The 24,587-nt window shown below is 40.5% G+C and overlaps 1 protein-coding gene across 2 annotated transcripts in view; it reads left to right on the forward strand.

The window, feature by feature from the left end:
* The window catches only part of CNTN1 (contactin 1), a 434,418-nt gene that overhangs the window by 304,147 nt on the left and 105,684 nt on the right, over window positions 1–24,587 (forward strand). For both annotated transcript variants that reach the window (XR_007772052.1, XM_050936109.1), the window contains exons 12-14: window positions 3,573–3,723; window positions 8,008–8,135; window positions 10,741–10,916. Coding sequence is in view for 1 of the 2 variants with exons in the window: in XM_050936109.1 (XP_050792066.1) it covers window positions 3,573–3,723; window positions 8,008–8,135; window positions 10,741–10,916 (455 nt within the window). In the remaining variant the exon portion in view is untranslated. The remainder of the gene's footprint in view (window positions 1–3,572; window positions 3,724–8,007; window positions 8,136–10,740; window positions 10,917–24,587) is intronic.

Consider the following 24,587-nt stretch of genomic DNA (forward strand, 5'->3'; position numbering starts at 1 on the left):
CACATCTGCCTCCAATCTATGTCTGCTTCTCCACCGCCAAGCCCCCCAATTTCTACCTTCTCATCTGCCTGCCTCTCTCCCACAGCTAGAGCTCCCATGGTGCATGACCAGTTCTGTCCTGTTACTTCTCAACCCATCCAGGCATTTGGTTCCCCTCCCTTCGTCCAGTTCCTCACCGCTCCTGCCACCTGTCTTGAGTTCCTCAGTTCATTGCTCAGGAACATATCCTCCTTCACTACTCAACCAACCCTTCCAGTAAGTCCCCTCATCTCTTTACCAGCTGTCACCCCATTACCAGCCACCCACCACCAGACCCACGTCACCCAGAAACATGCATGGATGAATGAGAGGATTAAATATCTGTTTGCTTATTTTGAGATGGCTGTATTGAAAAGATGTGACCTAAACCAATGTTTGATCATTTTGCCTGTACAGCTGCGGTTAACAGACTTATTTCCCTGAGCTGTGCACATTTTTGGTGGCATCATAAACCATGTTGTCGCACAGACAGAGAAGTCAACAAAACAGACATGTGTTGTCTTATAATCAGTTACAAATAGAGAAAAACTCAGCAGGCCAAAGTCTTACCCCAGATATGTCTGAGTGGCTCTCGCTAAAATCATGCTGCTGCACTTGCACATCTGAGAGCAGAATTGGACTGAGGAAGCGGCCAAATAGAAAACAACAGAAACTGCAAAGTTGAGGAACTGTCTACTGTTTCTTTTAGGGCTGTTTAAAACAACAGAGAACAGAAAACAAATACTAAATTATTTTAAAAAATTCTTGTGACCTATGCGGAAGCTGAATTTTTAAAAGTGCTGTTATCAGACTCTTAATTATGTCTGATCCAAAGACAAGTGAGATCAATGGAAGTTTTTCTATTGGTTTCAGTTTGGGCTGTAGAGCAGACCCATAATACAGCTGGACCAAGCTCAGATGAAATTTGAGAAATGAATAGATAAGAATTTCAGGAATGACATAATATATAAATGTTGTTATTGTAATTAATTTGTCAGACCTTCCACTGTTGCAGAGCCAAATTTCTGCATCTATGCTCACCTGCATAGTGAAAATTGTGGAGCCCAATTCCTTAGTTCTTCTTAGAGTCATTGAGTTTAAAGGCAGAAGGAACAAACAGATCATCTAGGCTGACCTCCTGTATATCACAGGCCATAAGAGCACCCTGCACCCGCACACTAAACCCAACACCTACATTGGACCAAAGTGTTACAGCCCACAGAAGACCAGACTGTTATCTGCCATAGGCAGATAAGAGGAGGGACCAAGCTACACAAGTGCCTGAGGTCCCTGCAGTGGCAGGGAAATGATTAAGTGAGATATAACCATATAATCCTGCTAGTGACCTGCACCCACTCGCAGAATAAGGCAAAAATCCCTCAAAATCACAGGTAATCTGATCTGAGGGAAATTCCTTCCTGACCCCACATATGGCGATCAGTTACACCTTGAGGTTGTGAGCAAGACCCAGCCAGCCAGGCACCTGAGAGAATGCTTGGTGCCCCCAGAGCCCTGGAGTTGCTCATCCAGTGTCCCATCTCCAGCCATGGCCATCCCTCATGCTTAAGAGGAAGGAAATTAAAAAAAAAACCCAGAATATATTGAAGGAGAGGGAAATCCCTTCCTGACCCCTGCTGATGGCCTGAGCTCTGAAGAACATGTCAGAAACCTGAAGTGAGCCCTACCTTCTATAACAGTTTGCTCAACATTGGGACACCTCATTGTGGCCATGTCTGGGGATTATCTTCTGACACCTCCCTTTCCATGGTTGCTCAAGTCATATCCCCCCTCACTCTCCAGGATCCGCAGTGCTCCATCTTCATGACAACCCTCTGGCCAGGTCACTGTATGGTCCAGAGCAGGGCCACTTTCTCAGTGGCTGGTAGGGGAACCCGGGCCTTCCCATGAGTCTGAGTTCAAGCCAAGGAACCCCTTCTCAGAGGGAGTGACTGCAGACTGCTGCCCCCTCAGCCTCTTCCTGTTCTCAGTTTCATCCCTTTATACAGGCCCAAACTACTCCTTCCTAGCTGAACTTCATCTTCCATTAGGTTTTGTAAATCCCTGGCTTCCCTCCAGGTACGGCCTACAAGATTAATTGACCTCATTTAACCTGCTCTACCTTGTGTGCAGTGGGCACCCCATCATACAATCTCACTCATAAATTTGTCAGGTTCTCTCTTAAAGCTAATTAGGTTGCTTGTCCTCCACAATTCCTATTGGGAGGCTGTTCCAGAATCTCATCCATTCCCCAGTCCCTCTGATGGTTAGAAATCTTCTTCTAATTTCCAGCCTGAAATTGTTCGTGGCCAGTTTATCTCCACTTGTTCTTATGCCAACATCACCCTTTAGCTTAAATAGCTCTTCATCCTCCCGGGTATTTTTACCCCTTATGTATTTATAGAGAGCAATCATATCCCCTCTCAGCCTTTTTGCTAGACAAAACAAGCCAAGCTCTTCCCGTTTCCTCTCATAAGATAGGCCCTCCATTCCCCGATCATCCTAGTGTCTCTTCTCGGCACAGTTTCCAGTTCTGAACCTGGTCCAGTTTAAATTAATCTTTCTTGAACGTGGGTGACTAGAATTGTACAACATATTCCAAATGAGGTCTTAGCGTTGCCTTGTACAAAAGTCTTGATAGTTCTCTATCTCTACTAGAAATGCCTCACATAATGCATCCTAGGATTGCATTTGTCTTTTTCACAGCCACATCACACTGGTGTCTTATAGTCATACTGTTATTGACCCACCATACCCAGATGTCTCTCTTCCTCTGTCACTTCCAACAGATGAGCCTCCAGTTTGTAGTAAAAATTTTTAAGTGCATGACATTACACTATGTATTATTGATTTTCATCCCATTTCTATCATGCCAGTATTGAAGGTCATCCAGATCTTTCTGTAGAATATTCTGATCCTCCTCTGTGCTGATGATGCCTCCTACCTTTGTATCATCAGTAAATTTAATTAGCCCACTCTTACATTTGTGCTAGGTCATTTATAAAAATATTTAAATAAGATTGGTCCCAAGATCGATCCTTGAAGAACTCCACTAGTAACCTCGTTCCAGTCTGATAATTCACTTTGCAGCACAACCTGTTGCCTTCTCCTGTTCTACCAGTTCCTTGTCTACCTTGTAATCCTTGTACTGATCCAGGTCTTCCCTAACTTAACCGATAATTTCCCATGTGGTGCTATGTCAAATGCTTTCCTGAAGTCCAAATATTAAAAAATCAGTTATTTTCTCAAAGAAGGAAATCATATTAGTCTGGCATGATCTTACCTTTGGTAAATCCATGTTGCATTACATCCCCATTACCATTTACCCTCATGAATTTAATTGTTCTTTCCTTCACAATGTGTTCTAAAGTCTTGCACATTACTGAGGTCAGACTAACAGGTATGCAATTGCCCAGGTCATTCTTATCCCCTTTCTTACATATAGATAAGTATGCTTCAATACACCCGGATTATCTTTAATGTCCTAAAACAAACAGTATTACATACCTTGTCAAAAGATATGACAACAGTGTTCATATGTTGCTTTCCCTCTTCAGCTTCACCTCCTAATTTTGAACTGAACCCAATGAAGAAGAAGATCTTGGCTGCTAAAGGAGGCCGTGTAATAATTGAATGCAAGCCTAAAGCTGCTCCTAAACCAAAATTCTCATGGAGCAAAGGAACAGAACTGCTCGTAAATGGGAGCAGGTCAGTATTGGTTTTAAAGAGCATGTCCGGTCTTAGAATAGTTTTATGATACTGTATATTCAGCTGAAATAGAAATTTAGTTAGAGTGCAAATTTTACTATCGATTTTTAATGATTAGTGAATTCTTAGAGCAAAATTGAAGCAAAGAACCATTCTTAATTAAATTCTTCATTTTTATTCTTTATTCTTAATAAAAATTTAAAACATTAATTGTCATCTTGCATATAAATCTTTCATGTAAGCTTACAGTTCAGCTAGTACATTTACTAAGTATTAGCCATGAGATATTGGGTCTGGGTTTGACAAGGCAGTGCTTTCATTTTTATTTAACTTTCACTTGTCTCATTTTTATTACGTTCCTGCTTGCTGTTCTCCACCAGTGTTGAAATGCAGAGGCAATTCATGAAAGAGAAAGAAAAGTTACTTGCCAGTACTGGTAGCGGCATGTAGGGTATGTGTAGCTACACTCCTCAGTAAAAGCAGGGGAGACAGTTGGGAAGGGCGCTAGTGTTTCCCCACTGCCTCTCCCTGCCAGAGCCTTTCCCCACTAGTGGAGTCTTTCACTGTGGAGAGGAAAAGGTCCAGCAGCTTCCCACAGCTTGAGTCTTTCCCTGCTGCAAAGAAAGAAATTACAAAGAGTAGGACTGTTCATCTTAGAAAACAGACAACTAAGGGGGGATATGATAGAAGTCTAAAATCATAATGGTATGGAGAAAGTGAATAAGGAAGTGTTATTTACCCATTCATATAATGCAAGAACTGGGAGATCAATGGCTATTAGACAGTATGGTCAGGGACACAACCCAATGCTTTGGGTGTCCCTAAAGCTCTGACTGCCAGATGCTGGGAATGGATGACAGGGGATGGATCACTCAATAATTTCCCTGTTCTGTTCATTCCATCTGGTACTGGCCACTGTTGAAAGCATCTGGTACTGGCCACTGTTGAAAGACAGGATACTGTGCTAGATGGACCAATGGTCTGACGCAGTATGGCCATTCTTATGTACTCTGAGTGTATGTGCTCTGCAGATGCACTGTGGCCCTTCCTTCTCCCCACTCGTCAGTCACTCAGGAGCAGTAAATCTGGACTCAGGGACTCTTATACTCTCAAGTTTTAAAATCAAGTTAACTAGAAGTTCCCTATGCTGATTATACTGCCACTGTGGTTCAGAGACTTGCAAGCATGATGCACAGTTCCTATGCTGTGAAACAGCAGAAGCAATATTGCTGGAGCATGCAAATTATATGTTAATAGCCTCATAGTAATTTACAAAGGTTTCCTGCATTCTTAATTTGATATTGCGTACAGATGTATTGACAAACATATATAGGGTTTTATTTTCAGAATTCTATACTTACACAAGATATAATTAAAATTAATTTAATGTTTAATGTACTGTTTCTCCAGTTTATTTAATTTAAATATATACGCCACTGTGTTCTTCAGTTTCTTGTTTTTGTCATAGCTGTCTAAGCTTATCCTTTGTCAAAATAAATCAGTGTAGTGGCTTAGCCTATGTAAAGGTGGTTTATTTATAAACATCCCATGCACTACAGAAGTCACCTTTTAAATGCTATATTAAATGAGATTTTCAAAGCTTTAAACCCAATATTCAGAGAATTTCCCTGGCTGCAGATAAACTCCCTCAAAAAACTAATTTAAAATATCAGTTAGCCTAAAAGGGGGTGCTCAGTTTTCAACACTAACTTATAACTGTTTAAAATGCAGCATTTAGAAAGTTTAGAAATTTTTAATTTGCAAAGTGTAAAAATCTGGGGCTAATTCGTGATTGTTGCCCCACAGCAAAGAGGAAACTACCCCATGGATAGAAGTTAATTAAGGTTAAATTGGCAAGAGATGTCCATGGATTTATATACTGTATAAAATTCTAAGGAATACTGAAAGCATTCATTTGCCTTATTTCATATAGCAAAAAAGAATTAATTCAGAATGTGCATAAGGAATCAGTTTTGAGGAACTGTTAGTAAATTTCCCAGAATCTAAAATAATGGCCCTTGCTTGTCTTCCATTGCTATTTCATGTCTGTTGGTGGAGAAACCAAGAATTTTGTTTAAATATTAGGTTTTTCCCAGGGGATATTGCCCTCCATTAAATAGATGTCATATGCCAACACATTTGCTGCCCATCAACCTTGTAGGGTATGTCTACACTGAGGTAAAACACCAGTAGCTGGCCCATTTCAGCTGACTCCGGCTCTCAGAGCAATGTAGACATCTGGGTGCTGGCTGGAGCCTGAACTCTGGGACCTTCCTAGAGCCAGACTTCTACACTGCAATTTTATAGCCCTACAGTCCAAGCTCCATGAGCCTGAGTCAGCTGACACAAGCCAGCAGAACATGTTTTATTGCATTTGTGACAAGACCCAGACCAGTGGGGTACAGGAGTCTGTTAGAGGGCAAATATACTGGTCACTGGATGAGTAGTTTTCTGTTCCCTGAGTGACCAGAGCAGGGGCTGCACTGGAGTAATCAGGAACCTGCTAGAACCAATTAAGGCAGACAGGCCGATTAGAACACCTGCAGCCAATCAAGGCAAGCTAATCAGGGCACCTGGGTTTAAAAAGCTCACTCCAGTCAGGCGGGGAGGGGGGAGCCAGAGGAGAGGAAGTGCGTGTGAGGAGCTGGGAGCAAGAGGCACAAGGAGCTGAGAGTGAGAGGGTATGCTGCTGGAGGACTAAGGAGTACAAGCGTTATCCGACCCCAGGAGGAAGGTCCCGTGGTGAGGATGAAGAAAGTGTTTGGAGGAGGCCATGGGGAAGTAGCCCAGGGAGTTGTAGCTGTCATGCAGCTGTTACAGGAGGCACTATAGACAGCTGCAATCCACAGGGCCCTGGGCTGGAACCCAGAGTAGAGGGTGGGCCTGGGTTCCCCCCAAACCTCCCAACTCCTGATCAGACACAGGAGGAATTGACCCAGACTGTGGGGAAGATCACTGAAGTGAGCAAATCTGCCAATAAGCACAGGACCCACCAAAGTAGAGGAGGAACTTTGTCACACAGTGTAGGCATACCAGTAGTGTCCCATTCTATACATGGGGCAGATACTCATCCAGTTCCTTGAGTAGATTTAGTGGAGTCCACTTGACATGATCTGAGCTGCTGTACCACATATCATCAATAGAAAAGCATGGTTCATTCAAGCCTGTAGGAGCTGCACAGAAGCTCAAAGATGGGTTTCCATATTTTTGAGGGGAACATTTTGTCTTCTGAAATAGAATTCATCTTCACAGTTGGCAAGCTACTGGTGCTCCTTACCAACCAATGATTACATCGAATTATCCTGTTTTAAATCTCACTTTAAAATCTACCTCTGCCATGATGGTTATGAATCACTGCCACCTGGAATTGGTTAGGCTGGTGACTGCCTGTGACTCCTGATTCATGTAAAATATACCTATGTCTACCTGCCCCCACCCAACCCTATTTGTTTATTTATTCTTCTGTCAGATTGTGAGCTCTCTGTTCCAAACTCCCTTTGTTTCACTCACTGCCTGGCACAGTGGGGCCCCAATCCCTGACTGAGGCCTCGTGGTAGTTTCTACAGCATAGATTTATTTAATAATTTATTTACAAACTAATTCTAATTATTTGATCTAGATGTTAAAACATTACTTCAAGGGAGAGACTATAATTAGTGGTATATTGTTTTTAAAAAGGGGATTTTGAGATGAGGGGTTTTGAAGGAATGTGTCAGAGATTTCTTGGATTTGTGCACTATTTGTTCGCCACAGGTGATGCAAGTTCAAATCCTAGCTCATATCCTCAGTGAAAACTTGACTGATTGTCTCATGCCAATCCATAGTGAGCATTTGTCTATACAATTTCTACTCTTGGAAGTCCCAGCTCAAAATAAACCCAGGAGTGAAATTGCAGGGAGGCGATAAGTCAAAATATCATTAATGTTGACTGGAATAGCTTTCTTAGCACCTAGTTTTAGTCACTCTAATTAGTCTTGCACTTATTTGAGTATTAAACGTGCAAAACTAAAATAAAAAATATTTGAGAGAACAAAAATAAGTGAAAATAATCCCCCTAAATGTAAATTGTATGCTTTATTCCAGATCCCAATTACCATGCTAAACTCTGTTTAAATCACGATGGGGTACTGGAGCATATATAAAAGCAGTAGTTAGACATTAGCTATTGAGAGACCCTTTTGATCTTTATTTTGACTTATTTAGGAATTTCCACTGGAAATATTTTGTTCTTTCTGATAAAAATAACTATTTTAACTAATGGTGTATTTTTCACACTTTCAATAGAATATCTATTTGGGATGATGGTAGCCTGGAAATTGTTAATATCACAAAGCTGGATCAAGGCAGCTACACATGTTTTGCAGAAAATAACCGAGGAAAAGCTAACAGTACTGGTACTCTGGAAATCACAGGTAAAACTCCATTTTTGTTAGTTCATTTCACATAACATGCCTCAATTTAAAATTATAAAGCTTTGCTTTATAAGATTTCCCTTTAAGACTTTCCCTGCAAGCCATTTTATGTTATTTCTTTCCAACTGAATTGAACTGAATTGCCCATTAAGAGATAGATTATGGCTTTTAAGCCACAGCTGTAAATAGGGGAAGCACTGAACTGCGCTACTCCAAGAGGAACAAAGCAAAGGAAAAGAAGTGTCTCAGTTCTTCCACCAGTGCTGTTCCTTCCACAGGAGAGTCAATAATCTGATCCATCCATTCAGATGGTGCTGATATCTCTCCCTCATGCACTAGCCCAATATTGCAGCCCAACACACAGAGATGGGTCCATGACCATCCTCCTCCCTGCCTCTCCTTCTCTCCTCTGTACTTCTTTTTCAGAGCATGGGGGTAGTGAGCAGTGCAATTAAATAAATCATTTATTTAAATTTGTAATGTGGGATCATTCATCCAAATAAACGCACCACAGTAACACATTGCAGTACTGGTATCAGATGCTGATGTACTTAATCACACCTTTTACAGCCCTGTCATATAACTAAATAGCTGAAGGGAGGAGGAAGGGAATATAGTGTTCATGAGCACTTCTGTCTGCCAGGCCTCTGGAAAACCACCTATGTATTAAATGTATATGAAAAGAAAGCATTTCCTGCAGCCAGAATGTGGCAGTCGTACTCTACAGCATGGTGCCGCAAGATAAACTTAGCAACATAAGTGTGAATCCATCAGAACATATGACAACATCTTTTGTAACTTCTTCCCTGCACCACATGTAATGATGTTTCAAATATTGTAAAGAATTTATTTTGAATCACGAGGTCCGTTTAACTAGTATGATTATTTATTTTTCTTTGTATTTTGTAGCCTTTTTTTTTTTAATCACTACATTCATTATTCTTAGTTTTCTGGAAACATTTGTAAATAAATATTCAAGCCCTTTAACGTTATACTGTGCATTGTAGAATCACAAAAAATCATTGACTTAAAATATCTCCACAGTTAAACATTTAAACCATATGTGTGTATTATCTAAACATAAACCATTTCTTTTTGTACCTGAGGACTCTAACCTAGTTCATCTAAGGAGGGAGAACTAATGACTGAGCATGTCCCTTGCAATGCAACTTTAACCAACAGAAACAGTGGAATGCTAGTTGGCAGATTTCAAAACTTGGTATCTGTCATGGACACAGGAGAATTTTCTCTAGCATTGTTTCCACACCCTGGGGTATAACTACACATACCAGTGGAAGACTCTGGTAGTGGGGAGGCAGTGCAGAAAGGTTTGAGCCACTCTCCACTGCCAGAGATTTTCACTGTGGTGAGGAAAGGCTCTGGCCGGGGACAGACAGCAGGGAAAGCCTGAGTCTTTGCCTGCCGCCTCCCCACTGCCGGAGCCTTTCCTCACTGCTGGAGTTTTTCACAGTGGTGGGGAAGGGCTCCAGCAATAAGAGCCACTGGAGTCTTTCTCCACTTCCACCCTCCCTTCCCCCACTATTGGAGTCTTTTTCTGTGGTCGTGGAAAGCTCCAGAAGAGCCAGTGGGGAGGCAGCAAGGGACTACACGGCTAAAAACAGCACTGTAGATGGGAGTCACAGCTTGGGCAAGTAGAGCTCTGTGCAGGGTATGTACTTGTGTACCTTTCCACACCCTGCAGGCATCTCTTTGCTCGCCTAAGCCATGCCTCATGGTCTATGCTGTTGTTTATACCTGTGCTGGGGGCCTACATGAGTATGTATACGACCTGCCACTGAAAGCCGAGTGCAGTGCAGACATACCCTAGAATACCTCTAGGTTGATAGAAGACTCTACAATACAAAACAAAATCCAGCAACCATTATAAAATCAGCTACCAAATGTACACACACATGGCTGGAATACCATTCCCTTCTGTTATGCTGAGCTCTTTGGTATCAAAGCATGTGTCAGCTAAATTAGATCTGTATAGCAAGATCCCTGAGGGATTTCATGGAGTCTCCTGCTCTTCGTCCTTTCTTGATTGTAGTAAGCTCTGATTATACATATTTTTCTTCTTTGCTTCTATTCTCTTCTGTCCCTTCCCAGAATAGCTATTTGCATTCCATGCAGAATTAAACATTGTTTTTAAATAGACGCATTAGAATCCCCCTTTCCAGAGTGGAGTAATGGAAATGAGAGCACTGAGCAGAGCTCTCCATTCTTTAATGATTTTTTTTTTTAAGGCCAGGATTGTTACGAACAAAAAAATACACGAATCATGCAAAATGAATTATCTGTCTTCTACACATGAAATAGTCTATGAATAAAAATAAGTCAGCATAGTTTTTTATAATCATCATCAGCAAGCTAAAATGTGTGTTTTCAGAGAATGAGCAATCAAAAGCCAAGGCATTTCAATTGTAAGGGTGTCACTTTTCTTAGGGTTCTAATCTCTGTTCTAATCAGTGTTCCCCTTTGAAATGTAGTTGCATAAATAACATATAAATCAGTTTGTTCTTTTCATGTATAATGAAACAGCTAGATTGGCATCTGTATATTCACTTGTTTATTAGAATTTTCACATTTTCTTTTAACTTCACAGAAGCTACAAAGATTACCTTAGCACCAACTAATGTTGATGTCACAGTTGGAGAGAATGCCACCATGCAGTGTATTGCGTCCTATGATACCACATTAGATCTGACATTTATTTGGTCTCTAAATGGCTACATGATAGATTTTGAAAAAGAGCATGATCATTACGAAAGGAGTGTTATGGTAAGATTTTGCAGACCCTCATCTGATACGCTAAGCTCTCGTTTTCAGTATCATGAAACACATGGTGTTTTCTGTATATTCTAGTTTACTGGTTCATACCCAGGAAAATGCATCTGGAATCACCTTTTTAAAGAGGCCTAAAATTATAAAACAAGGATCAAGGCCTCTAAATGTTATTTACAGTTCATTAGTTACTTCATAGTGGAGAAGTGAAGAGGTTGTTTGTAAAAGTTTGTGTGTTCTCCTAACCTTTTTCATTAGCGGTTCCCATTTTTCACTGTAACAGATTTTGTGGAATCCCCAGTCACCAAACTAGAGCTCATTGAATTCTGATTGATAAATTGTCTGAAATTGCCACGCTCTTTTTCTGATTGTGAATGATTCACAAACCTCTACTTACTTATTTGAATGTATTTGAATAGTTTAAATGTATGAATTGCAGCCAGTGTGCTCTGTCAAATGGATCACTTTGACTCTTAACTATGTGCTATTCATGCAGTGTGAGTCTCAGAGGGCCAAACTGTGTGAGTCCTACTCTCCCCTCAAGTTTTCCTCTTGACTTCCATAGTCTGGCTGTGAATAATTTTTTACTAGTGTGAATAAGGGATTTGCAGTCTGGTTCATGGTGTCTTTTTTCTAAATGGCTGACTGAAACATTTAAAATTAAAGAACAAGGAATAATAAATGATAGATAGTGAATATTGTGGAATTAAATAGAGTTTTCACTCTCAGATTGGTTGCAACAAGTCAGTGTGTTCCCTGATGTCATTTTTTAGCAGACTATCTGCAACACATGAGGGTCCTACCCTGCATATATTTATTTCCATTTGTGGAAAGCCTTCATCTCATAGCACTGTGCTTGGACCAACTTTAAATTGTATAAAAACACACAACAATCAATACAAAATACAAACAAATTATCCAACCCAAACCATACAATCTGAAAAAAATATTAGCCCAGAATAGATATCAATAAAATTAATTATCCCCACATCTAGCCATTCTTAATCTTCAACCCACCCTCTTACTGAAATCCCAAGGAAAACAGTGGATTTTTCATCATACCTGTGGATCAATCCTGGTGAAGGTTGTAGGTATGGGGGGAGCAAGCTCCAGAATTAAGCACCCATCACAGAAAAAGATGTGCCACCACTCCACTCCCTTTTAAATCAGGGGAATGTTAACTCAGGTATATCTGCTGAGCACAATTGTTGTAGTATTATATGGGGGGAAGGGCCTTTAAGGTAGGCTGGCTGTGAACCCATTAGGCCTCAACAGTGGTCGATCACACGCTAAGCTCCACCTACAATATTACCTACATTTTAACAGTCTATTCCATGGAGTCTTTCTGATTCCTAGACCTGCAAAGCTTATCTGATTTGGTAATAGCTAGCTGGGTTCCTTCTTCCTCTATTTTTTAAATATCATTCCTAATGGCTGCAAATAAAAGTAAATTAAAAATATTTTACAAATCTAAAGCAGAACCAAAAATAAGATTTGCGTAGTCACAGTAGTTAACATGGGGCTGTAATCATAAACATAAAAAATGAAACGGTCTGCCTAGGAGCATGCATATGATATCAGCAGTCCCACAAGACTGAATTAGCCAGTCCCAACTCCTATTTAGAGCTAGTTGAAATGGTTTTAACAGGACAGTTTTCTGTCAAAAGATACCATTTAATCGAAATTGAAGTGTTTCATGGGAATGTGTCTTCTGACCAATTTTTCAATAGGAAAATGTGAAATGTTTCAATTAATTTAATACAGACTTATGTATTATATTAAAATATTAATTTTGTTACATTTCTATATATTTAATACTGTGTATATTTGTAACACATATTTAGTAAGGAAATCAAGAGTCAAAACGAAACACTTCAACATTATCAAAATGAAATGTTTTGATGGTCCTGAATCAAAATTTTCTGATTGTGAAGGCCTCTGGAAGCCTTATTAGTATTTTTCAATGAGGGTCTGTGTGGACTTTCCTTGTCTGACTGGCAGAGTAGTGTTCTAATGCCAGGTTAAGGGCACTGAAGCTCAAAGTCTTAAGGTTCCTGCAAAGTACCTTACAGAAATCTGTGCCTATCAAAACTCCTGTAGCAGCATACTAAACATCTCTAGAAATGTACTTTACAGTTATTACTTTACAGTTATTTCAGGAATTATGAGATGTGTAGATCTACCTCATTGCCATCTGAAGAAAATGATATTTTCCATGTTTACATCTGAGGATTGCTTTATTAATGTGTGTTTAAATTTGCACTTCTGCACTGTTCAGTGCATATAGAGTATTTTGCAGAAGCCTGAAATTACAGCTTGCTGACAGCTCTTCTCTTAGATAACAGCAGGAATGAAATCTTAGTGTTTGTCAAACCCTTCCTTTAAAAAATACAAGAGGTGGGAAAATATAAAGAAGAAAGCCCTCTGCTAGACAGAAGAAAAACCATCTCTGTCTTGTAAGAGAGCAAAGTAAAAACACATCTAATTTTTTGTCTTGGTCCTTGAGCTTAGTCCCCTGACAGTCATTTAGAGAAGTTATTTAGGCTTGGGCTCAGATATGTACCACTAAACCACAGACTGGGATTAAAAGTATGGATAAATCAAGCGCTTTGGTGTATAGTAAGGAAGAAAATTCATTGACAGGAGGTTTCCCCCACCTTAGCCTGAGTAACATCAAAGAAAAAATATATATATCATGGCTTTATGGAGTGTCTGAACTTTGTCAATCTGTTGGCCATGTGCAGATCCTAGGATTTTTATCCAAAAAACACATTGAACAGAGCCATAACTTTACACATACCAGTGGCTATTTATGTGGATGTAAGATTTTTCTTGTAATAGTGCCACTATAGGGAAACTCAAATAGTTTTTAAGGAAATTAATTTTAATGTCCTGTCCTGATACTGAAGATGTTTCTGAAGAATTCTAGCAAAGTACTTCAGGAAGAACATACCATGACCCACTACCCACTAAGGTAAGCGACCCACTAAGCGACCCACTAAGTCCTGAGAGTGCCAACTCCTCAAAAGCCAGCCACACCCCTTCCGCCCCTCCCCCCCCCGTGCCATTCAAGAGATGATCTCTGGACCTGCGTCTTTGCAGCTGTATATAGCTGTGCAGTAAGGGTAGAACACCACCATTCTGATTTTGGTGGCATTTTTTGCGCTCGCTCTACACAAGATGTAAATGACTGAACAAAGCAATGAAGGATTCCACCCTGTGACTCCATCTGCTGGAGCAGAAACATCTACTTCATATGAGTTTTCCTACTCTTAACTAACTTAACTAGCTTTGTTGCAGATACTCTTTGACCTTCTTCCACCATTTGCTCAATCCTCTGCAGTTGATTTGACTTCAACTGTAAGCAAGGACTTGGAACAAATTTTGAAGGAGAAAGTAGTTAAGAACATAGAGATAAACAGTAACTGGGATAAAATGCAACATGGTTTTACAAAAGATAGATTGTGCCATACCAAACTGATCTCCATTTTTGAGAAGATAACTGATTTTTTTAGACAAAGGAGATGCAGTAGCTCTGATCTACCTGGATTTCAGTAAGGCATTTGATACAGTTCCACATGGAAAATCATTCGTTAAATTGGAGAAGATGTGGATTAATATGAGAATTGTAAGGTAGATAAGAAAATGGTTACAGGGGAGACCTCAAAAGTCATACTGAAAGGTGAACGGTCAGGCTGGAGGGAGATTACTAGTGGAGTTCTTCCAGGATCGGTTATGGTACCAGTCTTATTTAACATTTTTATTAATGACCTTTGCACAAAAAGTGGGAGTGTGCTAATAATATTTTCAGATGACACAAAGTTGGAAGATATTGCCAATACAGAGGAGGACCAGAGTATCATACAAGAAGATCTGGATGACCTTGAAAAGCAGAGTAATAGAAATGGGACTAAATGTAATAGTGCAAAATGCAAGGTCATGCATTTATGGACTAACAACAATATTTTTTTCTATAAACTGGGGATTTATGAGTTGGAAGCTAAGAGGAGGAAGACCTGTGTGTATTGGTTGAACACAGGATAACTGTGAGCCACCAACGTGATGTGACTATGAAAAAGGCTAATGCGATCCTAAAATGCATCAGATGAGCTATTTCCAGTAGAGACAGGGAAGTGTTAGGACCATTATACAAGGCATTGGTGACACCTCGTCTGGAATACAGTGTGCAATTCTGGTCTCCCTTCTCTAAGAAAGATTAATTCAAATTGGAACAGGTTCAGAGAAGGGCTACTAGCATTTTTAGAGGAGTGGAAAACCTACCTTATGAGAGGAGACTCAAAGAGCTTGGTTTGTTGAGTCTCACCAAAAGAAGGCTGAGGGATGATATGATTACTTTCTATAAATACATCAGAAGGAAAAATACCAGGGAGGGTGAGGAGTTATTTGAAGTTAAGTGTCAATGTTAACACAGAACAAATGGGTATAAACTGTTCTTCAACAAGTTTAGGATTGAAACTAGACGAATGTTTCTAATCACCAGAGGAGTGAAGTTCTGGGACAGTCTTCCAAAGGGAGCAGTGGGGGCAAAAAACCTAACTGGCTTCAAAACTGAACTTGATAAGTTTATGGAGGGGATGGTGTGATGAGACTGCCTACAATGGCATGTAGCTGATCTGCAACTGCCAGCAGCAAATATCTCCAATAACCAGAGATGGGACACTAGATGGGGTGGCCTCTGAGTTACTACAGAGAATTCTTTCCCGAGCTGAGTCTTGGCTGCTGGGTCTTGGCCACATACTCAGGATTTAACTGATCGTCATATTTGGAAGAATTTTCCCCAGGTCAGATTGGCAGAGACCTTGGGGGGTTTTTGCCTTCCTTTGCAGCATGGGGTAAGGGTCACTTGCAATTTTAAACTAGTTTAATTGGTGGATTCTCCATAACTTGAAGTCTTTAAATCATGATTTGAGGACTTCAGTAACACAGTAAGAGGTTATGAGTCTATTACAGGAGTAGGTGAGTGAGGTGCAATGTGCAGGAGATTGACTAGATGATCATTATGGTCCCTTCTGGCCATAAAGTCTATGAGTCTATCCCTTAATGATTGGATCTGAGGTTTGTATTTAAGTAATTTTTGGGGGTTGGGATTTGTGGTTATATTAATAAGGAATAATGTTGTGGTGTTTCTAAAAATTCTTGGAGTTTCATTCAGTTTTCTGCCTAGAATATTATATATGAAATGCCCATCACCCATTTATTTCTTTATTTTATATCCAAGTGTAATTAATTACTTATAACAGAAATATATATTCCTGATATTTCATCTGTTTGTTAATTTCATTTATTGTTACATTCATGCTTTTTATGCTGCTTTTATGCGTGCTTGTACCTGAAAGTTTTTTCGCTCTTTACCTAAGTTTGCTGGATCCATATTGCAGGTCGTCTTTTCAGCCACCAGGTGGAACCCTTGTATAAGATTTCCAGTTCAGTAGTAACTGTAGCTTTAAACAGCTTCTAACCAAACCTTGGTGGAACTGGTAGAATCACATTTTGCCATGCAACTTTTCATAAACATAAAAAGTTAAATATTCCATTATTAACATTACAATTGTTATATATGCTGCAATTTCCTGTAGCTTAAGGAGCTTCACAGATCTTTCAAATAATAGGGCTATTAGGTTATGGTGAGAATGCAGATCAAAATGCTGAAACCTAACATCATCCTTCAGTTGCTGAAATAATGCTACTATTGTTGTCATAAACACATAATGAAATAATAAAATTTATATTAATAGCTGAATAAATCTTTTGTCTTGAGCTGGAAGCTTTAGTAGTGCCATCAGTTGCTGAAGACAGAACTAATTTGCATTTCATTAGCGCTACAGCTCGTTTTTCAAAAGAAAACTTGTCAGTGTTGTTTTCATCTCACATGACGAATTATGACATTGCTATCTAAAATGAAACAATATATATTTAAATTTTAGTGCATGTTCTTTTCAAATAGTTTCTACATTAACAGTTCATTTTCAGGGTTCTCCTAAACTGAACATTGTTCAACTTTGTGTTTGTTTGCCTAGTTATTGATTGAGTAGTTCAACATTATCATATTCTTTCAAATACCTAGAGAAATAACTATGGAGATTTAGCACTTCAAGGTCTCTCAATGCCTCTGATGATTCAACATTTATTTACTGAATTGTTTTTTATCATGTATATTTAAAGACTGAAGAGTTTACTTTTGTTAGACTTTTAAAAATTAATATCCACTATCTAGAGAAATATTAAAATGTTTTTATTACCAAAAGTATTCTTAAATAGCTACCCACACTGAAAAAGAAGGGATATATTTGCCCTGTGATATGCGTATGGAATACGTGTTCATATTAATATGCTGTCATGGTATAATTCCCCAATCTGAACCTTAGAGTCCAAAAGATGGGGTACCAGCATGAATTCCTCTAAGCTTAATTACCAGCTTAGATCTGATAGGCTGCCACCACCCAAAAATATAGTGTTTTGAGGCACTCTGGTCCCCCCCAAAACCTTCCCTGGGGACCTCAAGACCCAAATTCCTTGAGTCTCACAACAAAGGGAAATAAACCATTTCCCTTCCCCCTCCTTTCTTCCTCCCAGATCTTTCCCGCCCTGGGTACACTAGGAGATCACCGTGATTCAAACTCCTTGAATCACAACACAGAGAAATCAGGTTTTTTCTCCCCCTTCTTTCCCCCTCCCAGGCTTTCCCTTCTTGGGCTATTCTGGAGAGATAGACAGATTCAAGCTCTGTGAATCTAAAACACAGAGGAAATTCACCTTTCCTCCCCCTCCTCCTCCTTCCCTTCTCCCACCAATTCCCTGGTGAGTACAGACTCAGTTCCTTTGAGCCTTAACAAGAGAAAAAAATTACTCGGGTCTTTTAAAAAGAAAAGCTTTTAATAAAAGAAAGAAAAAAGTAAGAAATCTCTGTAAAATCAAGATGGAATATTACAGCGTCTTTCAGCTTATAAACACTAGAAAGAAGTCTCCCCCCAGCACAAATACCAATTAAAATCCGTCCAGCAAAATACACATTTGCAAATCTAGAAAACAATCAAAAGACTATATCCGCCTTTTCTACTTAATACTCACTATTCTGAATATATAAGAGACTGTAGCAGAGAGATTGGCAAGAAACCTGGTTACACGTCTGGTCCCTTTCAGGACCCAGAGAGAACAAAGCAAAACCCAAAAAACACAAACAAAGGCTTCCCTCCACAGAGGTTTGAAAGTATCTTGTTTCCTGATTGGTCCTCCAGTCAGGTGTTTCAGGTTCCCTGTTTGTTAACCCTTTACAGGTAAAAGAGACATTAACCTTTAACTATCTGTTTATGACATATGCATACATAGAGGAGAAAATGGACCTCATAATCTTATTTGGTGCAGTAAGAATTGGATAAGTTCTCAAAGAAAGTCCACATTTAGACTGCGTTCTCTTTTTCTGACCTCTGAGATTTAGAGCACCTTTCAGAACATGTCCTCTTTGCTCCATCTTGGTTGCTTCCTTATCTGGTGGAGGCGCTCCTCCAGTGTGCAGAGGGTTCTCCTGACGGCCACATCTGCAGAAGCACAAGAAACAATAAACAGAAGCATGATTGTTAGTTCACACACAGCATCGAATCATTACAGTAAAATTCACCTCTTTTAACATATGAATCATTTTCTCAGTGTCCCATGAAAAGCACACATTTTGGCAAACACCTTCAACATGGTGAGTTCGGCCTGTGTGGGGATTGGGCGTTCAAGATGGGGCAAAGATCTAGGTGGTCTTTTTTTAGGGAGATCAGTGCAGGCAACTAGGGACAATGTTGTAAATTCTGCTACCATTTTCCACAGAAAGAGTTATCATAGCTAATATCTCACTCCTGAGGGTGTGCAAGGGTGCATATCCTGCACGTGTATGGTTTTAGACCTGGGCCCTATGCTGCTTGCCTCTGTGCTGCTTTGGTCCCGGCACAGGTGATTGACACGGGAAAGTTTCCTACAATGGGGGAAGGAACAAAGCAGCTCTGCCAAGAAACCTTCGGCAGAGGATTGGCGAGTACCTCCAGGAAAGTTTCCTAGAGATCTCTCTGGAGGATTCCTGTCAAATCTTTGTGTGCATTAACACACTGTTCTGCCACACTACTTAGCTGCACTGGGGAATGTGGAGCACACGCGAACACAGCTAGTCTTGTACATTTCTATCCCTTCACCCACTTCTAGAATATACAGAGCAAAGGATAACTCTACCTCATATAACCGAGCAGCACCAACTCAAAAAGACCACTCACCTCTCCTACATCATGCGCACCATAGATGGACTGCTGGGACTGACTAGATCCCTTCAGAATGGAAAAGAGGTCCTGAGTTGCTGCGCCATTGGATGACCATGCCATGTGCTTCACATCGTCCTCCAACTCCACCTCCTCATCCACGACTTTATCCTCGGGTTTCAGTCCACTGTGTATCCACAGGACTCTTGGAGGTGGATGTGGGGTAACTACCAATGATGCTGTCCAGCTTCTTATAGAAGCAGGAGGTCTTTGGCGCAGCAGCAGAGCAACTGTTTGCCTCCCTTGCCTTCTAGTACACCTGCTTCAGCTCATTTATCTTCGCATGGCACTGCTGCATGCCCCATTCATAGCCCTTATTCATCAAACCACAAGAAATCCGACTTAGGTATTGACGTTCCTGTGGCTAGAGCAGAGGTGGGACTGCACAGCCTCCTCTCCCCACAGACCCACCAGATCCAACAGCTCATGTATGTTCCAAGCAGAAGCGCATTTGCTGTGTGGAGCTGCCATGGTCACCTGAGTAGATGCGATGTGAGCTCTCCATGCCAAGCAAACAGGAAGTGGAATTTCAAAAATTCCTGGGCCTTTAAAGGGGCAGGGCAGAGGCCTGAGTACCTGGGTGCAGGACAGCAGAGTTCAAACTGCTGACCAGAGTGGTCGGGATGGGCATTGTGGGACATGTCCTGGAGGCCATTTACAGCGACATAACCAAGCATGGGGTCTACGCTGACACTTTGTCAATATAACTTTGCACAAAAAGCTCTCTGCCTCTCGTGGAGGTGGTTTTATTTTGTCAGCAAAGTTGGAGAGTTTTGTCAGAAGGAGGAGCATGGAAGTGTCTACACTGTTTTGTTGATGAAACCTGACTTCTGTGGACAAAATTGGAAATGTGTATACAAGGCCTTAGATGACAGTAGATCTGATATTTTTCTCACCTCTGTTTTTCTTTAATAAAACCTAAACTAGATTGCTACAGATAAATTCATAAACTTGTTGAGATAATCTGGCAGATCAGCTTTATTCAGAAGAGTTAAAATATGGAATATATGTTTGGATTTAAATGCTCTAAAGAGTTTTGAGCCATTTTTAAGAGAGAGGGGACTGAAAGACATAATGACATAGGAAGTGGAGGCTGAGATAAACTTAGAAAATTGGATTGTTGCGGGCATATGGTCTTTTTCCTGCCCTGCACATATCTAACATTAACACTGGGATTTCCAAAGGAGACTAAGGGGCTCAGTTCCCATTCACTCTTTGTAAATCCCAGACACTATCTGTAAGGTGTATTTCATTATGAGATCCATGGCTCCTTTTAGACCAAAATTTACTCTCCCTCAACACCTTGGTGATTTCGTACTTTTAAAGTAAGAAATGCTGAATCTGGAAACTGAGGCTATAGAAACAAATCCCACATACATTTGTGGTCTTCATTGTGTCTTTTATACCTTGTCTGTCAACAGTCCCATCTGGCTGAGAATGTCCGCAGTCATCACAAGTATGCAGAGCCCCAGGGGCTGGGGCATTTGCTGTCTTGTTTTTTTAAGTCAACTCTGGACTCCTGCCACTAGGGGTTGCTTTTATTAGTGGAAGCCTAGCTAGTGACTGCCCCCCTCTCCCTGCCTCAGTTACTCCTTTTGTGATTCCTCTGGCTCTGAATGCAAAGCAGAGGTGAAGCAGGTAGAAGAGGGGAGGGGGGGCACTCAGCAAACACCTCCTACCTGCTTAGCAGAGTAGGTGAGTGTGAGCGGGAGTGGTGTTGTGCGTCTGCCTTCCCCTGGGACCTTGGGGACAAGAGGAGAGCAAATGCATTAGGGAAAGGATATAGAGTACCTAGTAAGAGAGAGATCAGATATGTATAGCCCCTGGAATTATGGACCACGTGGGCAGGACAGATGGTCCAGTGGCTAGTGTAGAACATGGGATACCATACCTGGGTTCAATTCCCTGCTGTGCCATGTACTTCCTCTGTGACCTTGGGAAAGTCACTTACCCTCTCTGTGCCTCAGTTCCACATCTGTAAAGTGGGGATAGTAATGCTTCTCTACCTCACAAAGGTGTTGTGAGGATAAATACATTCAAGATTGTGAAGCACTTTAAGATCTACTGGTGAAAAGTGTGTATAAGAAATAAGCATTGATGTAATTTATGAAAGAGGTGAGATGGGTTTGCCACCTGCCCACTGAACACAGCGGAAGAGGCTAGCGGACTCTGGGGCCTCCTTTCAAGAAGACAGCTTGAGGACATGGGAATTCTGTTTGGGATGAAGGTTGTGTGGGAATTAGAACAGAGGCTCAAAGTGTTGCATGGGGTCTCGACTACTTTAGATAAGGTCTCAACATGTGGGTACTTAGCTGAACGCTGAACTTTGGAGGTTCTCCCACCACTGTTTGTAGTGTTACTGTATCCAAAAGGTGGGTTTATCATGGTGGTTTTGAGCCCAAGAAAATTATTATTTGTATTAAAAATCTAAAATTCACCAGGTGCACACACCACAGCTTGGCTGCTGGTCATTTTGCATCCACCAGCCAACCTGTTAATTTGGAGAACTGCCCTGAGTTCGGCAGGGAAATCAATTATTGGCCACTGGCTACACACTTTGAAGAGCAGTCCCCTACATTTGAGTTTTGACAACTTGCAAGCTGTGTAATGCTTTGTGATCACTTCCTGTGAAAGCTCTGTGTCGGAAGGATTCTCGCAATTGTCAGTGAAGTATTTCAATATGGAGGCTGCTAAATTGGGTTCATCAGAGGTGTATAGAGAATTTGCTGCTGCTTGGTTTAAAGTTTTTGAAGAAGAAATGTATCCTTGTAAGTGGTCTCATCAGAAGAACATATGGTTGTCATTTGTAATGGCTTCTTCTGAGATAGTATGCCTATAGCCGCTTTGGGACCTCCGTTGTCATCTTTTTTTTCTTTTTTTTTAACTACTTAAATGCATAAGAATTGGAAGCTTCAAAAGAGGCATTGTATTCCCATTCTCAGAAGGGAAGTTTCAAAGATGGCAGCCACTAATTGGACTAAATAGAGGTGATGTTAATAGTGTTTTTAAACATTTTTCATGTTTAATAATGCTTATTGAGTATTATGAGCCCACGTTGAAAGTATGTTGCAGGACTTTTCCGTTCATGTGGTAAAGTTATATCGCAGTGAGCAGTATTGATGTGTGAGTGATTTTTAGCCCTTCTTTCCTCAGGCAGCATGTCTGGTCCTTGTGGCAGATATTGCCTGTATTGAATATAGTGGCTCTAATCTCAGTCCCTTCAGGGGTAGGACCACCTTAAAGGGTATAAAGTTCCTGATTTGATCCATCTTGTCTCCAGTTTATCCTGAAAGGCTGGCAAATCATTCTGTCTATCCTTTCTTAACATCTGCCAGCTAATTACCTTGCCAGCAATTGCAATTTATTCCTCCTCCATATATCAGCCTCTGTGCACCTTAGCTTATGCAAAGAGTTGTATAGAATTTTATTTTTAACTAATTTCTTCAACTAACTCAATCCACCCCCATATCTCAAATGCCCAAGCATAGATCTTCTATTATAGAATTGGAATTGAAACTTTGCAAAGGAATTCCCCTGCCTGCTAGGGAATTCCAGCCCAGGTTTTTCAGACGTGGTATATTTGATCATCTTTCACATCAATTATCTTTACGGACACTCCCTGAGTTACGCAAGACCCAACTTACGCAAATTCGCACTTACGGTAAAAGTTCCATAAACCAGAAATAGGATTTTCAAGTTGCAGAAATATTTGCGTAACGTATGGGTATACGTTTCCGACTTACACAAAATTCGAGTTACACAAGGCGTTCCAGAACGGAACGATTGCGTAAGTCAGGGGCATCTGTACTTTACTGTTTTCTCAAAAACATTTTTTCATACAAATATTAATTAATTCACCCAAGCCCTCTCCACAATCTGAAAGCACATAAAGGTTTTCAGTCTTCTAGAGCATATACGGAATACCTAATAGCTATGTAATGCTATCCCCTTCTTCTGTATCTGTCCTCTGTGTCTCTTCTTATTTCTCCTGCTAAGTCTTCTTCAAGGTGGACAAAGGTAGAATGTATGCTCCTAAGAGCTATATGTGACAATCCCACCTGAGTCGTTAGGTGTGCTACATATATGTGATGTAAGGGCTAAATTGTACTAGGAGGAAAGAGGTAATATGCATCAAGAAAAGAAATGCCTACTGGCCTATGTGAAATTAGTTGGTTGTTTCAGTTCTCAAGTTTCTAGTAAATATCCACATCACAAAAAACTGCTGTAGCCATTGGCACTTCTCTCCTGGCAAGCTCAGCTGACAGGTCAAGAACTAAATGAACTGGAACTGGTCCCTTTAGGAGGAAATCACATTGGCAGAGTAGTATGAGGAAGCCTGCATTGTTGTTGGCTGTGATGTACCTGCTTCGTAGAATAATGATGATAATAATACCTAACTCTTATATAATGCTTTTCATCCATAATTCTCAAAGCACTTTACAGAGGAGGTATTATGCCCATTATACAGATTGAGATATGGAGGCACAGAGTGGTGAAGTGACTTGCTTAGGGTCATAACAGGAAGAGCAAGGAATAGAACCCAAGTTTCTTGAGTCCCAGTCCAGTGCTCTTATCAGTCATTAGTTGCTAAATACGAAACACAAAGAGTAAGAAGTAGGTCATGGACAGATGGAGCCAGCATATGAGAAAAAGTGAAATTTGTTGTTACAGATTTCTTTGTAAACCACGCAGTGTAACTTGGACTGTAAAATTGTTATTAGATGAGAATTGTATGGTATCTGCTCATTTTTGTAATTTAGATTATGATTTGCAGACAGCAGTGGCTCCTTGGGAGGACATGGTAGACAATGCTGTTTTGTGCAGCTATCCATTTCTCATATAACATTGCATTAAGTAGAGACCCAGTGTTATTTTATAATTGTCTGCTTATTCAGATAACAAACTGCGTTGCACCAAAAAAGATGGGGGGAAAGTATTTTGAATTTAAAGTTTTTAATTACATTCTCTGTATACCACTTTGCAGAGGACAGCAGGGTGCATTAGACTGCTCTGCTGAAGTATGTCCAAGGTTTGCACTGAGCAAAAACATTGGAAGTTTGTGGAGGAGAGTTTTAAAATGAAGGGAATGGAAAATGTATACAGAGAAGCTAGTTTACGAAGTGGGGATGCGTGGATTGGGATGAGAATGAGAACCAGAGGCACAGCAAGCATGTTCAGAGCAATATTGAGCTGTTGGCAGAAGAAAGCTGTTAAATAGTTTAAGAGAGCAGACAGTGGCTGATTAAGGCATGGTCAGGCAGATCAGATGATCTACATCCCTGTCTCTAAAGGAGTTCTGAGACTCTCTAAAGGTGATTTCCAATAAACTTTTGTCATCAGCCCTCTCTCTTCCCCC

This window comes from Gopherus flavomarginatus, chromosome 1, assembly GCF_025201925.1.
Source record: "Gopherus flavomarginatus isolate rGopFla2 chromosome 1, rGopFla2.mat.asm, whole genome shotgun sequence".
Taxonomy (NCBI): domain Eukaryota; kingdom Metazoa; phylum Chordata; order Testudines; family Testudinidae; genus Gopherus; species Gopherus flavomarginatus.